Source organism: Pungitius pungitius, chromosome 10 (assembly GCF_949316345.1).
Source record: "Pungitius pungitius chromosome 10, fPunPun2.1, whole genome shotgun sequence".
NCBI lineage: Eukaryota > Metazoa > Chordata > Actinopteri > Perciformes > Gasterosteidae > Pungitius > Pungitius pungitius.
Genome location: NC_084909.1, coordinates 16,482,509 through 16,502,258, shown reverse-complemented (window position 1 = coordinate 16,502,258; position 19,750 = coordinate 16,482,509). Strand labels below are relative to the sequence as shown.

General features: G+C 44.5%; 3 protein-coding genes and 2 non-coding genes across 27 annotated transcripts in view; 4 read left to right on the top strand and 1 right to left on the bottom strand.

Annotated features, from left to right (window-relative positions):
* Window positions 1-460: 460 nt before the first annotated feature.
* si:dkey-219c10.4 (high affinity cGMP-specific 3',5'-cyclic phosphodiesterase 9A) lies at window positions 461-8,870 on the bottom strand. Of its 2 annotated transcripts, none has more exons than XM_037488934.2 (14): window positions 8,686-8,870; window positions 8,053-8,202; window positions 7,904-7,955; window positions 7,610-7,712; window positions 6,716-6,858; window positions 6,571-6,630; window positions 4,946-5,123; window positions 4,432-4,554; window positions 3,378-3,470; window positions 3,191-3,258; window positions 2,998-3,100; window positions 1,722-1,826; window positions 1,423-1,569; window positions 461-1,312 (listed from the first exon to the last, which is right to left on the bottom strand). In XM_037488934.2, exons 1-14 carry the CDS (start codon window positions 8,771-8,773, stop codon window positions 1,118-1,120), a joined length of 1,608 nt encoding a protein of 535 aa, XP_037344831.2. In that variant the 5' UTR covers window positions 8,774-8,870; the 3' UTR covers window positions 461-1,117. The 2 variants fall into 2 exon arrangements, with proteins under 2 accessions (XP_037344831.2, XP_037344830.2); XM_037488933.2 differs by having other exon boundaries at window positions 8,041-8,202; window positions 8,686-8,869.
* A 492-nt stretch (window positions 8,871-9,362) lies between these two features.
* nifk (nucleolar protein interacting with the FHA domain of MKI67) lies at window positions 9,363-12,970 on the top strand. Its single transcript, XM_037488935.2, has 6 exons — window positions 9,363-9,583; window positions 10,226-10,354; window positions 10,901-11,009; window positions 11,481-11,692; window positions 11,857-11,919; window positions 12,367-12,970. The coding sequence occupies exons 1-6, from the start codon at window positions 9,461-9,463 to the stop codon at window positions 12,556-12,558; spliced, it is 828 nt and encodes a 275-aa protein (XP_037344832.1). The 5' UTR covers window positions 9,363-9,460; the 3' UTR covers window positions 12,559-12,970.
* On the top strand, window positions 10,434-10,563 carry LOC119229387 (small nucleolar RNA ACA64). The gene has a single exon (XR_005121611.1). It is a non-coding gene; the product is annotated as a small nucleolar RNA ACA64 (small nucleolar RNA).
* On the top strand, window positions 11,959-12,089 carry LOC119229388 (small nucleolar RNA ACA64). The gene has a single exon (XR_005121612.1). It is a non-coding gene; the product is annotated as a small nucleolar RNA ACA64 (small nucleolar RNA).
* Window positions 12,971-13,541: 571 nt separating the features above from the next.
* The window catches only part of clasp1a (cytoplasmic linker associated protein 1a), a 50,153-nt gene continuing 43,944 nt past the window's right edge, over window positions 13,542-19,750 (top strand). For 21 of the 22 annotated variants that reach the window (XM_062565184.1, XM_062565177.1, XM_062565172.1 and 18 more), the window contains exons 1-2: window positions 13,543-13,698; window positions 15,792-16,114. In XM_062565184.1, coding sequence (XP_062421168.1) covers window positions 15,917-16,114 — 198 coding nt within the window. In that variant the 5' untranslated portion in view covers window positions 13,543-13,698; window positions 15,792-15,916. Of the gene's footprint in view, window positions 13,699-15,791; window positions 16,115-19,750 lie in introns of all 22 variants that reach the window. The other variant, XM_062565165.1, reaches the window with a different exon arrangement.

Sequence of the window (19,750 nt, the reverse complement as noted above, 5' to 3'; positions counted from 1 at the left end):
ATTGTAGCGTGTCTGAAGTTCCAAAATGTATATGGTTCTGTTACTGTTAGTGTTGCTTGGGCCAGGGTTGTGGGCGCGAATGTTGCGGGTCGGGTGTGTTGGAAGACCTGTGTTTGGTTGGTGAGAAGCAGAATAAACCCAATTCATCATAATCCTGGCTCCTTATTGGCACGGAACGTTACATTATTTTTACTTGCTCAATTGTTTTACTATTGGGAACTCTTGATAAAATTAAGTAATGGGGAAGAATATGTAAAAAGTCAAACTAGTCCAAACAACCGCTCTGCAGGCCGTCCTTTCTGCTGTCTCCCTATTTCTGTGGATTGAGCTGAATCAGACTGTTGAACTGAAGTCATGATTTTTGTTATCCTCCTCATCCATTGAGGGCTTTTCATGTGGATGCAGTAATTTACTTGAAACAATAAATTGTATTTGTTACGGCAGGGAACCGAAAACCGGGCTTAGAAGGTAAGATTTATTTGATATTAAAGTTGACACCTGCAGTCATGCCAAAGACTTCACGTGGACAACTTGCGGGGACATTGGAAGTAACTTTTACTATGACCAAAGACCAGTGTAGGTATTTCTTCCTAAACTAATAGCAAAGATTGTATTACTTTATATTCATTCAAATGTCTTAATGCATGCAATTTTGTCTGCACAAAAGAATGCAGCTCTTATGATCAATCTTTTTCCTATATATTTAAAGAAATGAAATGCAAATGAAGAAAATTAGTTGCACTGTATTTACATTGCAACAACATTCTATTAATTCTGCATACAGCAAAATTAGAGCACAAATGGACTAGAACAGTATATGTTACTTATATGTGCTTAACCCACTAAACAAACAAATAAAAGTACATATTCAGATGGTTGTAATACATTAAATACGTCTAAAAAGCACACAATCTTTTTTTACATTACATGTCATTTAGCTGACGCTTTTATCCAAAGCGACTTACAATAAGTGCATTTCAACCGTAGAGATACAAACTAAACAAGAAAAGTGCAATTTCATCAAAATAAGCCGTTTTACAACTTGTTATAGACAAGAGCCATTATAAGTACAATTTGAGGTGCTACAACCTTCACCTAAGGTGGCGTCCACCGTATCTCACAGTGCGTCTGCTCTCAGGGCCTCAGGCCCCGCCTCCGCGTGGCTCTCCGCTGGACCCTGCGGCCCCACAGTCTCCTCCTTGCTCTTTGCTGCATTGTCACTCTGAGCCCGGATCTGTTTCTCCTTCTCCAGGGCTTTCTCCATCTCTGTGTAGTAATCCAGAGCCTTCCTCACCGGGTCGATGATGTGTTGCTGCAGAATGAATTAGGAGTCCATCAAATTGCATCCGATTGAGCAAACCTCCCCTCAGCCTTTATCCAATTTGGCTCTTATTTCATCTAGACATTTTTCAAATACATTACCTCCAAGCAGGGGAAGAGGTTAGCAAGCTCGATGAAGAGAGGCAAAAGGACAAATCTGATGAAGCCTGTTTGAGAGGAAGGCTTGGTGACTTTGTCCCGGTCCATGAAGGGGCTGACTGGAAGACCCTCTAACTTCTCCTTATCACTCTAAGGGCAGAGAGACGGGCAATACATCAAGCAGGCCCTTATATCGCAGTTAACGGATTGCCTCCGAGTCTGGCCTCAAAATGAAATGTGTGAACGATCCTCTGAGTGTCGGCTGCTCGCCACAGTCTCTCGGTACCAGAGTACCCGGTTACCTGGTTGTAGAATTCCTGCAGCAGACAGTCCAGCCAGGGCTCAGCCACCTCCATGGGCCGCGCCTCGTTGGATATGTCGCTCACTTTGATCAGAATCATCATCAGCTGCACACACAACGGGACGGATAGCATTGGATAGCCCTGCTACTGCGCTTATCTCATTGTTAGATTCAATTGACTTTTGTCAGTGTACAGAAAACTACTTGTTGTTTTAATCAAACCCTCGACCTGCTTCTGGTGTGTGGTTTTGGGATAGTACATTTAACATCCTTTCCAAAGAACTCTCTTTCATTGGATTGATGTCTAATAACTTTTTGGCAAGGGTTCCTAGTGTAACAATCAGAGGACTCCTGTGAAAACAGCTTGTGGATGCCAGTACAGGCTCTATGAGAGCACGCTGGACTCTATTGGTCCTCTAGAAAAAAGAATGGGAACTAGAAGGAAGTTTGCTCCTTGGTATAACCCTAAAAACACGCAACTTAAAGCAAACCGTGTGGAAGCTTGAAGGATTATGGCAATATAGCCTTAAAAAAAGGGAAGGTCCTCCGTAATGCAATAGCAGCTTATTACTCATCATTAAGAGAAGAATATTAATGTTCATTTTGTACACATTGCATTCTGTCCATCCCCGGAGAGGGTTACTCGCACGCTGACATTCTCACTAAGCTTTCTTCCCTTTTCTCCCCTTTGAAAGTTTTTTTTCACTTTTGGGAGAGTTATGGGGTTTTGGAAAAGAGGATGTTGCAGGATCACACACTATAAATTCCTCTGAGGCAGATTTGTAATTTCTGATTTCGGGTTACGCGAAATAAAATGAATTGAGCTTTTTTACTTAACTTTGTACTTGTTGTCATTTTGACTTGAATAAAGTGTATTTTTTCATGTAGACATTCCCATGTGTTGTTCCCCAATAAAACAGCAACCGATTATTCTTCCAAGGAGTTTTGTACTTACAGTCAAGCACTAGTGCTTCAACAATGTATGGTGTAAAGATGAAGGAATCAAATAACATGAAAATCCAACATATTTCCAGGCATGGATATGAAAAAGCAGTCGTACTATTGGATACAACGAAATCTATTACTGAGAGTACAATGTTAACCATTACAATAATGTCCCTTCTCATATACCTCTGAATTTCCACACAAACCCTCAGTACCATTCACAAATACTATTATATACGTATATACACATACACTAATATACAAGTATAAAGCAACGTGATTTCTGAATAAGGACAAATACGTCTACAGACGCCTGTTGGATCACCTCTTACCACGTCTCTGTGGTCCTTGTTGGTGAAGTCAAAAGATGGCAGGATGGATTTGAACTTGTTGAGAATCTCATTGTGTCGTGTCATATCAGTGGCCAGAATGCATCTGAAATGACAACGTTGAATGAAAATCCCACGCCATGGTGTTGTGCTATTGTAACACGAGTACATGCATGAAGAATAATGATGAGCTCACTTGATGATCCCTTCTCTTATCCGTTTGTACTGATCCATTGACAGGTTTCTGAAGATGTTGCTCTCTGTCTACAACAACGGAAAGCCTTGCGTCACCGCAGAGTGGACGGGGCTCCACGCTGTGGTGGGAGCTCCAGACTGCCACGAGTGTGTGTCATGGCTGCCTGAAGGGGAAGTTGTGGACTTACCTTCTCTAGGATCTCAAAAGCTACAGCGCAGTGGTGGTTCTCCAGAGGAGAGATGTCGTTGTAGCGGAGGGCCAGTTCAGTCCGAGCGTTTATCTGAGAAGAGAAGACGCGGGACATTTTTCATGGGTGCAACCCGCATACACAGCTTTGCTGGTCCTTCCAGAAAGGCGTGTTCCTTACAAAGGGGGCACCATTTAAAAGGGAGACAAACAAGCTTTCCAAAGGTATCACATTCATTGCCAAGAAGCAGTGTAACAAAAGAGAAGGGGGGTGGTTGCAACCAAACAAGCTGACAAGTGGCTAAAAGAGCCAGAGAGCATCTGTCATGTCTTTAGCTTTTAGCTTTAGCCTTCACTCTGTTGCTGACTCATGCACAGACATTAAACAGATAAGAGTCGGTCTGTCTCTGTTATGTCACAGATGTGCTGTTGGATAGCTAGTTTACCACCTGTATAGATTATGCTCACAAACCTGTACTTCTCATACTGTGTAGTTTTAATCTGTTATATATATATATATGTATATTGGATATTTCTACTTGGTCTGATTGTTGCTTATATAATGTGTGCGGTAAGAGCTGCAAAACCATCCTTTTACAACTTGGCCTTAAAATTATTTAGATTAGATAAGAATGAAGTGCTCACAATCATAACTGCTGGATTGGTGGTGGGTTGATAGTTGTGTTTCAACGGGCTAGTAATCCCAATGGTTTGTGACTTATACCGTACTTACATGTGTATATTGTGACATCTTCAGGCAGTTTAGGCCACACTCTTAAAATTTCGGTGGAATTTTCCTGCCTTCCGTCAATAGACTTTAGCTAATTGGTTGAACATTTAGAGCTGACGTACATGCAGATGTTACTAGTCCAAATCACATCTGAGGAGCTGATTGATGTCTCCCAGATCAAAGCAAATATGAACATAATGTGCAAAAATCCTCAGACGTGGCCAACAATCCACAGCTGTTTTTCTGAGAAAAAGGCATTAGACGTTATATGAGGCATCATGTGTGCACATCCCCTCTTCCTGTAGGTGCTTAGTCACTGATGTACCTGGTAGGCGTTGTTGTATCCTGTGTGGTCGAGGTCGTGGCAGACGGCACAGGTCAGCATTATCAGCAGGTCCACGCTGTCCATCTTACTCTTCAGGTCAGTCAGCCAGATCAAACCATACATCTGCTCACAGACACATGTTACTACAGCATGGGGCCCAGAGACGTTATCATGTGATCAATGTGGAAGGAGAAAGCTGCCATGTTCACTTGAAGATTGCATCCACCGGGGGGCAGAGGAAAAAGGCATTAACACATGGATGGCACATGATCAGCTTATTGGTCAGTTACATTGGTCAGTTATTGTGAACAAACCTAAGGGAAATATGCTTAGCTGCTAAATCCTCCACATAGTTGCTAACTTTGACTTAACATTATTAGCTACTCCTAAATAAATAACCCTAACCCTATAAAACAAGAATTTAAAAAACAATCAAGCTGATGGCATAATTGAATATCTGGCTTTCTATGATGAGCCCCAATGCAACATCACTCCAATACACACACACACTCACCATCTGGGTGACACAGAAGCAGTGCTTGAAGTTGTGGAAAGGGATGTTGTTGTATCTTCGGTAGACCTCAAAGAGAAACTGTTGCAGCACTTCCGGCTCGATGTTGAAAGCCGCTATGAAATCTAAGTCTGTGTACATGACCTGCAGGAGCACCATGATCTCTGCGTCCTCCCACTGCCTGCACGACACACACAAAGCACGCCATGAAGGTTGCTTATGTCAACCAATAAAGGACTGATGAAGGGGAGGAAGACGTCCCATCCGTCCTCCCCCCAAAGCCACGCCCACACCTTATCCTTGTGGACGTAAAGAATTCACATGCTGTTGTGAGTATTGTTAACTTGTAGAATGATAAATGGACTGTTTTTATTCTCCCAGCACCTCAAACCTTTTTAACCCTACATGTCAGATCCTTCACCAATTCACACCCATTCATTCCCTGATGTTAGGAGCTACCACACACAGTGACACCTGCCCATCAGTAACTACTCACATCATTCACACCGCAGTCACAGCTACGGGAACAATGCTGGGGTTAAGTGTCGTGCCCAAGGACACATCAACATGCGGGTAGGCAGGGCCTGGGATCGAACCGCCGAGACTCTGATTGGTAGATTACCGTGCTCTCCACTCACTCACGGTCACCTGAAACAGTCGGAAGACTCGGGTGACGACCAATGAGGGCGCGGAGTGGAACACTCGCAGGCTGGCAGCTCGTCCAATCATCCCATTGTGATTCATTGAAGTCCTCTAAAGCCGCAGGTACCCGCTTTATCTCTTCAATTTAGGTATCAGGAGTGATTTTAAAGATTGTGCCTTCAAGGATGCATCTCCCCTCAAATATTTTGTGAAATGACATTCAAGTCTCAACAAGGTAACCGGATTTAAACGTTGCATCCAGCCATCACACTGTGTGAATATAAAACACTTGCAGTAGAGCGTAGATGTATAGGTACGGTATTGGGTATGTACCAAACTTGGTCTCTGCTACACAGGGCTGGAAATGGTCAACAAACAAGTATTGTTTATACAAAGCCTGAAGCCACGTATTCCTCCGTTGTTGAGCCTTTCTGAAGATGTAATGATCTTTTTTGAAGGTGTATAGGTCTGTTTATATGAGTGGCTTGGTCCTGAGCAGGGAGAATTCATTTAATACTGAAATACAGAATAGATTCATCATATCTCGACTTGACACTAACCAAAACACAGAATAATACAGGCCTCGTCCGACATGACCAGTATTTCAAAACGACGAATCAGACGAATCAGGGCACCAACCTCCATCTGTCATTACACATCCTCCGCCACCATTGTGCGTTTGTGTTAAAAGCTTTTCTGGACATGTAAGACAATGATCAGGCCTGGCTGAATGCAGCACGCACTTCCTCCCCATGGAGCCCACTTCAAACGAATGATGAAGCCTTTCACAAAGACCTTTGGATCCGTCAGCCCTCCGCGGGCCTATTCATATGGAGATGAGTGCGCGAGTCCATTAGAGGAAACGGTTGACGTCTCCCATCTTCAGAAGTGCATATGAGGTGCTTGTGGGGGAGCCGGTTGTTCTCACAGCCGGTGCACACATGAACCTGATGCTGCATATTCATACTGGCCTCATCGGTACTCACCAGTTATCGAAGGTCGGCGTCTTTAAGTACTGCCTCACTTCCTCGGACACCTGCAGGGAGCTGCAGTGGCGACAACGTGAGCGTTAGTTACTAGATATCTGAATGCAGGATATATGGAGGGCAGTGTAGCTTTCAGTGAATTTGCCTCATTTGTAGAAATTGTTCCCGCACATGCTCGCACTCCTTCCTGGTTTTATGTAGGGTTCTCTTGTGGTAGAAGGGGGAGGGCTTGTGCGTTCCCTCGGACAGGTCTTTGAACAACCCCAGCCAGCTCAGATGCTCCACATTCTGAAAGGGGGGTGGGGTGAATACTGTCAGCGGAGACCGCAGGTGAGAGCATCGACCCGGACGATCTGAAAAAAGCTTCCTGCTAATGCTACATGGACGATGAGTAGAGTTTGCCATGTGACTCCTCTCGTTGTGTAGAAGTCTATGAGAAAATGACTACTCGATTCATTCTTTCAGTAAACATTGAAGGCACGAGTTTAGGCACTTCATCTTTAGTTTCAGTCTTATTCAACAAAGCTTGAAGTTCATTTAGTGAATGATGGTCCATTTAGTGTTACGCAGAACTTACTATGTAAGCTCAGGGAGGGCGGGAGCACTGTGATTGACAGGTCGCTGACATGCCCGACTGGAAGCTGTCCATGCTTTCGTATTAAACTATAAACCTTTTGCAAAAGTGTTTTTTTGTTTATGAGAATATCTTGTAACATCTTGGTCACCTTAAAATTTATTTTTCAGCATTCGGTAGGACTTCATCCTCTTGTGTCATTATTTGTTACTAAAAAAATAAATAGTCACCAAGAACCAAGAACCAAGATGGCTGTGGACAAAATGGAAACCAATTGGTGACATCACGGTAGTTGCATCAACTTCTTACACAGTCGGTGTAAATAAACACTATCGTAAAAACACATGAAAGTGTTTCTAAACTGCACAGTTTGTATTAAATAATCACTGTTGGCTCAGGTTATAACAGCTATTATTCTGATAAAGATTTGAAATCTTCCCATATAGGAGTCATTGAGTGCTTTACCTCTAGCTTCTCCTGGAATGAATCCACCTGTTTCTTCATCTCGTGCACAACTGCAGGCGTCTCACAGGCCTCGATCAGGATTTTCTTCTCCAGGCCCTGCAGTCTGAGACCACACCATCAGCGAGGAGTTAAGTCATCACATGCAGTACGACGTCTCAAGGTGCTGCATGGTTCATCTGGCACTGTAGCACCTAAACACCACATCTACCTTTATAACTACCGTAGTCACCTTTCACGTCACGTGCGAATGATTCTCACCCAGAGCAGTATACCTCTATGTTAATATGAGCCTACCTTTTCTCCATGGAGGACAGGTCAAATCCGAGTGCCCCAGCAAGTCCTGCACCTGAAATTACAAGAGGGAGTTTGTTAACGACTTGCAAATGAGAGCAAAGACATGGTTCGTTTCCATGGTGCAAAGCTAAAGATACCTAAAGTCTCACTGTTGCGGTCGGCGGCCACCACCTCCAGCTTGTAGAAGGCGTTTGGGCCGTTGGGCTCCAAACTGGGGGAGATGTTGATGATGTTGCCTTTGGGGTTGTACAGCTTCAGGATGTCATGAGGCCCGGCCTCGGCCGCAGAGCGGAACAGATCTTAAAAGGAGAGATGACTTTACACGCTACACGCCCTGTGAAAAGCTAGGGAGAGATCCATGAGTTATCATTTATTGGTCAATGAGGGATTCACATGCAGCATAGAGCCACAGGTTGGAATCCCACGGGGCCTTGGTATATGGGGTCCCCAATTCCTAATTTAATTCATTTATTGACGTGTTTAAAGGAGGAGCTGTCAGTGGCAGCTGTACGTCTGACGCTTACACAACCCCCCTAACTCCTAGACAATTCTTTCACCCGCTCGTCCAATAACTCACCGCTTTATAGAAAATGTCAGACATTATAAACATTATTTGTGTGAGTTTGGTGAAAATGGGATTATTTTGACAAATATCTTTCTTTATTACATGAAAAATGCAGATCGTTTTCTAATGTATTTTTTGAAACTACGTTTGACATCCCTTAAACCAATTTTCTAAAACAAATAAGTGAATTTAAAGTAGTAACATTATTTGCTCCTACCTTTGACATCCTCGGCAGGGCAACCCACGGGGAACTCAGCCTTCTCCGGTCTCCCATTCACGGTGAAGTAAAGGATTTTAGTTGCCATGTCATGAATTCAGAGCCACCGATGTTGTTGTGTGGAACGATGAACTGGATCTAAAGTCCGTCTGGTCTCATTGTTTTACTGGTGAACACTCCTCCCCCTTGTTTTTATTCCATCCAGCCCGTGCTGGCTCCTCCTTCTCCTTTCCTTCTTTTGTACCATAAGAGACATCAGATGTGGGCTGATTAATTATGTCTTTGATCTTTTTGTGAAAAGACCACAATATTGATTCTTGTGTGACTATAATTTTTTTTAAATAATAAAAAATCACAATTGTAAACTAGTATCTATGAGATTATTTGATGTGTGCCTTGAATTAACTCACTTCATATACAAATTAGAGCTGGGTAACATAAGAGAATGGAATAAAAATAACAATGAGAATTTATATAACTAATAAAATTGATTACAAAATTGATACCTCAATCTTATAAATACCCTACCGTACATGATTTGTGGTTTGTGCAAAATTATTGTAATAGTAATACAGTACAGGCCACAGCTAATGTATGCAGTTACTACTCCGTGCCGGCTAGCGGCGCTGTGGCTGCAGCAACACAACCATACCGCCTCCCGACACCGTCACCACGTGGGCCACCGGAAGAAGAGAACAGCGTGCTGCGCAGCGAGTCGAGTGACGCCGTTGTTTTTACTCCAACATTTATGTCTCGGCATCTTTAATTATTCGAGATGACTGAAAGCAAAGCAGACACGGCTCCTCATCGGGCTAAAGAGCTTCTGGCTCTGGACCCCAAACAAGAGTCCGAGTTCAAGAAGAAGGTGCAGGAGGCGAAGAAGAACAAATCCATCAAGGTAAGGTCGAGAGGAACTAGTGGAGGATTCAGGGGCCTGAAGGAGCCACGGAGCCTCCAACACGAGGTCCTCTTCTTCCTTCTTGAACCCAACATTAACCGTTGATTCGCTTTATTCCGCCCATAGGACTTTTTTGGCCCTCATTAGACATTTGAGCACGCTTGAGTTAACGTTAGCAGTCAGGTTATCAAACACATGGCGCTTATATAAACAGATAACGTGTTCCTCTTTCACACGGGTAACGTCATTATTGAGTCACTCTCCGATTGTGGAGGAATATTTGACTAACTTCACCAGTTATTATAATTATTATTACCCTTATTCACTTTGAGACAGGCCCGTATCAGGTCTGTCTGAAGCGACCCATTCAGAATTCTCTCTATTCTTCATTTGCTCATCTTTATACATACGAAAGCGTATAGTGCGCTAATGTACACGGGGTTCTAAATGAATCTAGTACGCTACTTTTGTCAGAGGGAGAATACAGCCAAGGATCGCTGAGCCCCCTTAACACAACGCCGTGACCACGTGACCCAGCCTGCGCGCAGCATCTTCCTGGGACATGAATCATATTTAAAGGATGACTGACTGTTGCTTTTCATAACACAAAGTGCACGTGTTGATTGTTTTTTTTTCCCTCAGGGGGGTCATTTGGCCCCTGGAGTGGTGTACGTGGCTCACCTTCCACATGGGCTGTTTGAACCTCAGCTCAAGTCTTACTTTGAGCAGTTTGGGAAAGTCCTGAGGGTGCGGCTGTCCAGGAGCAAAAAGGTAGAATGAGACGGAGCCATGGGATGCTTAGCATGCACGTCTCCCCTCGCTTTAACCCCACACACTGCTGAGGTTTGGCTCGGACTGAAAATGATCTCAGATGTAACAGTGATCTGAGGTCAGATTCCTGAGCCTAAAGTATTGTGGTGCGTTAAGCTTATTACCTGCTCACACATTGGCAGAGTGATAAAACCCATGTGCCAACAAAAGATCTCATTTGTAAAAAGAAATCACGCTATGGCTTCTGCTAAGAATAATTAAATAGTAACGGAAATAATAGAATGACCTTTTTCATTTAATAGGCGATTTAGTGCAAAATGAACAAACTATTTCAAGGAAGGAAAATACTCAGACATTATATTCGGTATATTCCGAAGCAGCAGTTGTATGAAGACGCATTTGTGTTTATCCATTGATTTGCCTTCAGTATGATTTCATTACAATTTGAACCTGATAAATGATCCCATTGAATCCTCACAGAGCTCTAGCTTAATGAACCTGAATCTATTGCGATGTTCATCTCTTTTCCTTCTGTGCTTTTCTCAGACAGGTGGCAGCAAAGGCTATGCTTTTGTAGAGTTTGACTGTGACGAAGTGGCCAAAATAGTTGCAGAGACCATGAACAATTACCTGATGGGAGAGAGACTCATTAAATGTGAGTGGCTCAGTTACCAGCATGACACGGCTCATCACATAGCAGTGTTTCCCCTCAATTTACTTCGGGAGGGGGGAGGAGGAGATGTGCTGCGCTGCTGACGATTCGACCGGCGAACGGTACGAGGGGGCTGGCACTGACGATCCGCCTAACGGTACGGCTGACGGGTCGTTGATCGCGTGGCCGTCACTCGGCGGGCACACATGTTGTAGCGGAATCGCCGCGCACTGAATTTTTAAAAATTCCTCACTTTTTTAGGGGGGGGGGGGCGGGGGATAATTACAGTGGGTGGGGGGCTGCCCCGCTGTTGTAATGGTAGGGGAAACACTGCATAGAATAACTGATAATAGAATGAATAGATTTTAGTGGAGATGCACACTTTTATACACTGTTTATACCCTGCTCCCCGATGAGTGAATTTAAAAATGCTCTGAGATAATCACCCCAATGTGTCCCCCTGTCATGTCCCAGGTCACATAGTGGCCCCAGAGAACGTGCACGAGAAGCTGTTTGTGGGCTCCCAGAAGGATTTTAAAAAGCCTACGCTTCCTGCTGTGGCACGCTACAACAAGATCCACACGGAGGAGCAGGTAACCAAGATGAAAGACAAACTCCTGAAGAAGGAAGCCAAGCTCCGCAAGAGACTGGCAGCACACGGCATCGACTACGACTTTGCAGGATTTGTAAGTGCTCTGAGACCGGGAGGAGGACTCAACAGTGTTTATCTGAGCTATTGAAAACCGTTTCAGCCTTGTAAATACTCTCCTAATGTGTCAAAAGGTGTTGAACATTGAAATTCTATTTAGTTGGCATCCTTTTAACTTTAGTCTCCTGTTTGTGTTCCCAGGCCGCCCAGCTACCTAAGAAGACAAAGTCCTCAGATTCCACAGATGCATCTATGTGTAGTGATGTAAGGCAACAATGTTTTCTATCCTATTTACCCTTTGGCCCAGACTGAAAATGACCCCAGATGAACCCGTGATCTGGGGTCAGATAACTGCGCCTACAGCACCGTGGTGCATTAAGCTTATTGCGTGTGTCTCCTGGTGGCTGCGTGATAAAACCCTTGTACCTACACTGAATGAACTTTGGGGAAACTTTTACTGTTGTCATAGTATCCGTAGTATTACTGTTGTTTATTCAGGCTTTTATTTCTCATTTCAACATATACCCCTTACTCGTACGAATGCAAATGTTTGCAGTATTCTAGAAACGACTGGTTTGTATATTTGTGGTTGTCTTTGTGTCCTGTTTCCATTTATGCTTGTGTTTTACATCACTACTGCCCCTCTTGCCAATATTCCGGAGTAAATCTTAACTAAAACTAATGTGTGGCTAATGAGCTCCTCCATTTCAGGACGTCACACCAGTCTGCACCCCCTCTGTCCTGGAGAGGAGGAAGTCCACGGTTGTCGATGACGATGTTGATGATGAAATTATACTGAGGATGCCGTGTGTGGAGAATGAAGAAGAGTCCTCCTCAGAGGAGGAAGAAGAGGAAGGTGCGGTGGGCGATGGCGAGGTGAGCGAGGAAGCGGCTGCAGAGTGAACGTCCCTGCTGTGTTTCCAGTCTTTTGGGTCGGCGTACAGCGTCAGGCTCCTCTTTGAACTGTTGGAAATCCCAGTGCGTCTTTCATTGTGGAAATCACACCACATTTGAGGAAGACTCCCCATGAAAGTTTCCACCATAACTGTGGGTACTACAGTAGTGAGTACCAGTGAGTGGAGCTCTTGAAACCATCAGCCTGAGCACGGCCCAGTTCTGACTGGACTTCTTTGACAAATCTGTATTTCAGTCATGGAGCAGGCCGCTTCCTGTCACACAGGGCCCTCAATATTTATGCAAAACAGGCATTTTTCTTTTGTTCTGCACACTTGTCTGAAAGCGTGGTTAAATTTGTACTATGTAAACTATGAGCGTTGAAAATAAATGTGAGAGTGTACAATCCAAAGTAGTCCTGTTATTGGTTTGTTTTTTCAGAAGCATCAGCGTTCACACAGGCACGGCATTGACGTTTGGACGAGTCACTACGTAAAATGGAGTGAATTTGGTTGGTTGCTTGTGTGGTATTGTCCATGGGTGTTGTCCTTTAATGTCTGCCTTAATATTGTCACCCACACTATGAAATCCTGCAAACAAATGTTCATTTTTGTACAAATGATTGTAGCTTTGCCCTCTGAGGATGACTGGCTGGTTCTGTATTACTACTTTTACATTAATAGGTAAAATATTGACTTATTGGACAGGACCAAATTACTTAACATTAATGGCAGTTGAATTATGGGCTTGTGTACAAAGTAGACAATATGACAAAATATTTTCATACAAACCGATTGTGGGTATTCTGTGATGTTGGTTTTACACATTAGATAAAGCATTTATTCTAGACAGATTCAACGTAGGGGGACCATGTGTGTCCACTAGATGTCGCTCGAGGTCGACTTTCCCCCAGGAAAAACACCATGTTTTTTTTTTTTTCATTGCCATGCGACAGTTTTCCAAGTGCCAACATCATCCCTAGATCCGATGCGCATGCGCACGACGATCCCATTCTTGACCTGCAGGCAGCATTCCGGGTGGAGAGAGAAAGAGAAAGGCGGACGAGGTTTTGAGGCCAAAGACGGCATATTTAAACTGAGAAACGCCAGCTGAATGTCCGAACCAGCCGCGGCGTTTGAGCAGGATATGGTGAGTAGGACAACGGGCTTCGTGGCTACAGCTCCTGGTCACATTGTCTCTTTGTGCTGGCCCGCCTGTGCACTGACGCTTCATTGAAGGAAGCCCTCCGCTAGCGGCTAGCCTTAGCCTTCACCCCCGAGACCCACCCAGCGGTACTGTGTGTGGCACTGCGGGGAAGAGCGAAGCAAAGCACCGCAACGGCTGAACTAAGTTACAGGGATAGCTCGTTTGAACTGTTAGCCGTGGCCAGGAACGTGAGCTGTCAGAGCCCGAAGCTAGCAGAGATGCTCGCGCTCTGGGCTAGCTCGAGCTAATGTATAAAAAAAAAGCACTGAGTAAATGTATGCGGCCACGATGAGCGGCCGGGTCAAAGGTCAGGGGAGCTCGGTAAATGGTGTGATCTAATGTTAATGTAACCAAAGGAAATGTAAACTAGACATACTGCAATGTCCCAAATTAGATTGAAGAGCGTTGTAATTATAGACCTCATGCATTATTACTTAAGTGTTTTACACTGAGACATAAAGACACTCATACATACTCACACTTAAAATGCTTCTTTAGGCTAGTATCTGTTTTCTATATAATTTATTTTATATATATATAATATATATATATATATGTATAATGTGTATGTATAGTGTGTGTGTGTACGTAGGTATCCATTTGTAAATAGAAAAAGAAAAATGTTCATAATCCAAAAAACAGGACATATGAAGAGAGCTAAATAATGACCCCAATCATTCACATACATCACCTATGTCCTTCTGTAGAAAAAATAGTGCAAATAAAAGAGTGAAGCAACGCAGTAGAACCTGCAGGTCTGTCACAGTTAACTGGATTGGAAAGGCCTAACCAGGGATGGAGGCTGTAAATGTACATTTCATCAGATGACAACAATGACTATCTTGTCTAAAAAAACTGAAATTTGCAACGGTTTTTGGACGAAACTAAAAGCAAGGGAACATCTGCCATTATTTAATACTTCAACAACATGATTGGACTAAAACGGAGAAAGATGTTAACATAGTGTCCCCTTCGACAGCACTGACTCGTATCTTGTTACACAAAAGTCTGTGGTGGTTAAAAAGGAAGAAGTATGGTCAGCAAATGATGGAGCAGTTGGGAGCTATAACCAAAGTGATCCTGTTTGTTATTTGGACATGCTGCTGAAGCAAAATCTCCTGGCCCCTGGTTCCCAGGGCAGTGGTGGGCTGATGGCTGTGTGTGTGTGTGTGTGTCTGGGGGAGGGGTCACATTACACCTTTATGTGATGGATAGATATCTCACTCCTATATGAAAAGAAATCACCCCTTCAAGTGCGACTCTTTTGAAGATTGTGCCCGCAGAGATTTGTTGTCATTGGAGCATTTTAAGTGTTGCCCACTCAAACTATGAGTCAACGGCTTAATAGTATTTTGATCATTCTAAACATTTTCCATTTTAAATGGCAATCGATATATACACATGATTTGACATGAAGGGTATTTTTCTATTATTTTCAGAACAGCAGACAAAAATAATCACCAGATGAATCTGTAGTGGAAATAAAAGTATAATTCTATGCTGTAGTATTCAGATCTCCTCTGCAAAACAGGATAAATTACAGGTGTGCTATACAAAACAGTTTTTATTAGAAAAAGCACTTTCTTTTTACTGTAAGATCTAGAGATGTGAAATAGATTTTGGTAGATAAATGATGTACCAGCATGAATCAAGGATGGCGGCGATGATTGACTGCTACGGTCTGCTCCTTTAGGGCTCTCCAGGGCAGATCCCGGGACAAGACCTGATGCTCTAAGCTAGCCCTCTCCATCATTTGATTGCTCTCCTACCCCTGCTATAGTGGTTTGGCCCAGACTCCTCTAAGAGAGAACAGGGAGAAAAAACATTCCAAGTGGGAGTAGTAAACTATCCCCAGCTGCTGTCCAGACACACACATGCTGCATTGCCGCCATTCCCCAAGCCCGGCTCCATCCATCCCCAGGGCACGGCCACAAGCTTGCTAGCTAGCTAGCGCTTGGCATAAAGTCCTGTCCTCGGGGGTTAAAAATACAAGCAGACTGAGTATAGTGTCCTTCTCTCTTTTCCCCCTTTTCCAGGTCACCCAGACAGACACTCATTAACTGGGGCTGCTTTTGTTTAGCTGTCGTTCTCGCTGCTTTGAGCAGTGGGGCATTGCTAGCAGCCAGCCAGTCATTCGCATAGGGAGACTGAGGAAGCCAGGATGATGGAGCCCAGCATGGAGAGCTGCCTGGCCCAGGTCCTGCAGAAGGACATGGGCCGCCGGCTGCAGGTGGGCCAGGAGATCATTGATTACTTCCTGGACGAGGAGAAGTCCCACGACTTGGAGCAGGATCAGACAGCACTGGACAAGATGGTCGACGGCATTGGCAGCTCCTGGATCAACTCCAGCAACTTCAAGGTAGGCCGGGCCAACGAGGCGGTGAACATCGGGGGGCGGTGTCCAGGTGTGGGCCTGCTTCACACAGCTGCCCCCCACCCACACAGGTGGATGCTTTCACTGTAACCAAAGAGCCTTTTGGATTCCCATTTGCGTTTTGTTTTAGAATGTTTAGAATTCTGTTTCATTCTCACTTGACAAATAATTCACTGCCACTGAAATATTCTGCAAATGTGGAATGACTTGAGCTCAGCCGAACCCAGAACAAGACGTTTTAGGTGATCAAAATGTTACACAGTGGAAACATACCACTCTAAGTGCAACATCATTTACTAAATGAGCATCATGCTGTTTTGAAGAGGACATGAAATTAGACTGTGAGACCATAAACTCTACTAAAAATGATTTTAGGGCATTAACTGAAAGAGATATAATGTAGCAGAGGATATCAATGATAGCAGCAGCGGCAGCCTGAATGTAGAGCAAACACTCAAATGTGATAGATCTGCTGCCCTTTAAATCAAATAGAGCAACTGTGTGAGCTGTTTCATGTTCAGACTGCACTTCCATCACTGCCTGCTCCACATTGTTATAGGGGTTCTGAAGGTTTGCTGTGCTGTAAAGCTGAATGTTCTCAGTCTAACAAAGGCACACAGCATTGTTGTTTCTCCTCACCATAGAGCTGCCTCACAATCTTCTTCTGTGGTGACTCTGCATCATTCTGGGGTTTAATCAAGGCCAACATTGAATCTCACCCTGAATTTGTGTTTCAGTGGCCAGCCACAGGCTGCTCTCTCTGCCCCCACTGGAGCACAATGTTTACCAAATGTCTGATTTCTTGTTAGGGTATGCTGCTTTTTCTTTGCTCAGGTTTGCAAATGGCTGTGATATCTGCCACAACCCCACCCCCATGCTGCAGGGACAACTTTTCACTGTGTGTCTGTGCATGGATGCTTTGGTGTGCCTCATGATCATGCAGCCTATGCTGCCCTGCTGCATTCTTGCTCCTGGCGCCTGGCACAGAATTGGAGAGAAACGGTGAAGAGAGCCCGGGCAGAATGTTGAAACGGGGGTTTAGGAAACGGGGCAGGAGAGGCAGTCCTGGAACTGGAGGGGTTAAGGTCTGGCTAATGGAAGGCCTGAGACGACTGGTGTGGGGCTTTACAAAGAGGATTCAGTCTGCCCCTTTTCTATTTGGAAGAAGAATTCTAATTGACTTTTCCAGTTGTATGACATGCCTTACCGATTCCCAGTGAGAGAACATTCAGTAGTGTCTTTCTGTTTCTTCTGCCAAGGCTTTGCTGAGCCCGACTGTCATCCTCTCCTCTCTCTCAGTGCCGTGAGCCTCAGCACAAGCCGACCTGATCACTCGGCAACTAATGCTGAAAATATTTAGTGTGAGAGAGGGAGGTGGGTGATGGATTCACTCGCCATAAATGGTGCTTTGGGCGGATGCCTCCAATACCAAGCAACTGTTTAAAGAGAGAGGGTCACAGTGTACACTCTCCTAGGCTAAACTTAAGTGTACCAGTCAGTCCTGTTAGCCTGTTGAACTGCCATCCTGTAGAGGTAAGAACTCTGATCTGCAGAGGAACCTAAGGAGTTTACAGCAACGCTGGTACTGCGTCTCTGGTTCTTACTGACTGCCAGAGGCAGTGTTTCACACGGAATATCTGCCGAGTATTTTAGAAAGAGGAAGGTATTGGGGAGCAGTCCGGTGTCTTGCTCAGGGACACTTTGACATGTAGACATGTAGCAGCCGGGGATTGAATCGCCAACCGTGTGATTACCCGCACACCCTCTGCACTCCATGCGCCACGGTCATCCCTCAACACTTTTTATATCAAAGTCACTTGTGACTTTGGATGACCTCCACGATCCATGAATTTCGGTGTCATCCTGAGTCCAGGCTTCTAGTGTGGTAGCATCCATGGAATTGCATTTATGAACTAAGCTAGACTAGCGCCACCTGTCGCCTGTCGCCTTGAGACCACCGGTCGGTAGCGCTGTCACAATAACACTTTTTGTTATGTAATTATTTCACCAAAATGTATTACAAACAATTTTATTTTAATTTTCAGACCATTTTATGCGACTGATTACATAATGACAATATGAGAATATAATCGCATAATACTGCAATTAGACTATTTCAAAAACAAAGAACATTTTATTCTTCAGAATATTAAACCAGCCTGGGAGGAACGTGGGGGGGTCTGGGGACCTTCCCCTATGCATGGCCCTCCCGGCCAACGAGGTGAACCTGCAGTCCGGTGAAACCGAGGAGCTCAGGTTGAAAGACTGGGTGGGATGGTTGGGTTTCATGAGATTTTAGGCTAGTTGTGGTGCCACTGTTTTTAAACAAAGTCAACGTACTGTTGCAGACATACCTCTCTCATTCGGATTAAAGCCAACATGCTCCCACACCGTAGCCAAGTCCTTTTGGACTTGTTTATCCTAATTGGCTCGGCTGACAAGAAAAATAACCCTTCATAATACAGTGGGTTCCGGATTCTCTACCCCTCTGGGTGTCCCCTGTGTGTGTGTGTGTGTGTGTGTGTGTGTGTGGTAGACGCTGCCTAACCCCTACCTCTGCAGCCTGGCAAAACAATTGACTAAACATTTGGTGACATTAATTTGTATGTAAAATGAATATAATTTATTGCAGCACCAAAAATGATTGCGCTCATGTTTATATAATGTGCGATAAGTCAATATATCCATTATTGGCACAGGCCTGCGTGGCATATTTCTCCTTCCAAAGACAGTGAGAAAGCTTCTCTCATGAGGGGGTCTAGCTGCTGGGACATTGAGCCGCTCCTAACACCCACAACAGCAACCAGTAAGGTCAAACCCTATTGATTCTGTATTAGTGAGGGAGAGAGAATGCGTTTGAGTATAAAGTTCTTTTTATATTTCTTTGGATTAAACAATTATTCAGTATCACTATTTGTCTGCAATGGTAAAGAAGCAGAAGCCATGGACGGACACCTCTTGGTGCAGTTGTCATTTTTCAGGCGATCTCCCTGTGTGTGACCCCTCTATCTCAGGGCGTGTCCACTCAGCAGCCACATCCCGGCTGTGCCTCAGCTGCTGAATAGACTCAAAACTAGTCCACTCCGTGTGTGTGTGTGTGTGTGTTAGGAGCACACAGTACACACTTCTAGATATCTTCAGCCTGTGGCTGTGGTTTATTGTAGTGCCCAGCTGGGCTTTGACGTGTGAAGTGTCCCCTCACTGCTCTGTAACTGGTGGCCGCCATGCAGAGGCCGCCCCCACCTCACACTCGGCCTTTAGCTGTTTGAGCTTCTCTTTTCAGTTGCATTTCGCATCACGGCGTTGAAAGCCCATCCCATGCAGTTTGCTGACCCTAATACAGAAAGCACAAATACGCCTTAATCACCATGCCAACAGCATCGACTGCAGTGGTTTACCCCGGTGGCTGTAAATATATAATCCTTTAACTCCAGAATAGTGACGGTGCAAAAAAAAGGAATAGACAGCATTTAATGCTGTCATCTTCTCTTGTCAGGACCCATCCATCACGTCAGCTCTCCCCGCCATCATTTTCATCTCTCCCTCTCCCCGAGCTGTGCCTGGGAGCGAGCTGGTTTACCAACTAAATCAATGAGGGCTGGCAGGACCGGTTTCCACGTG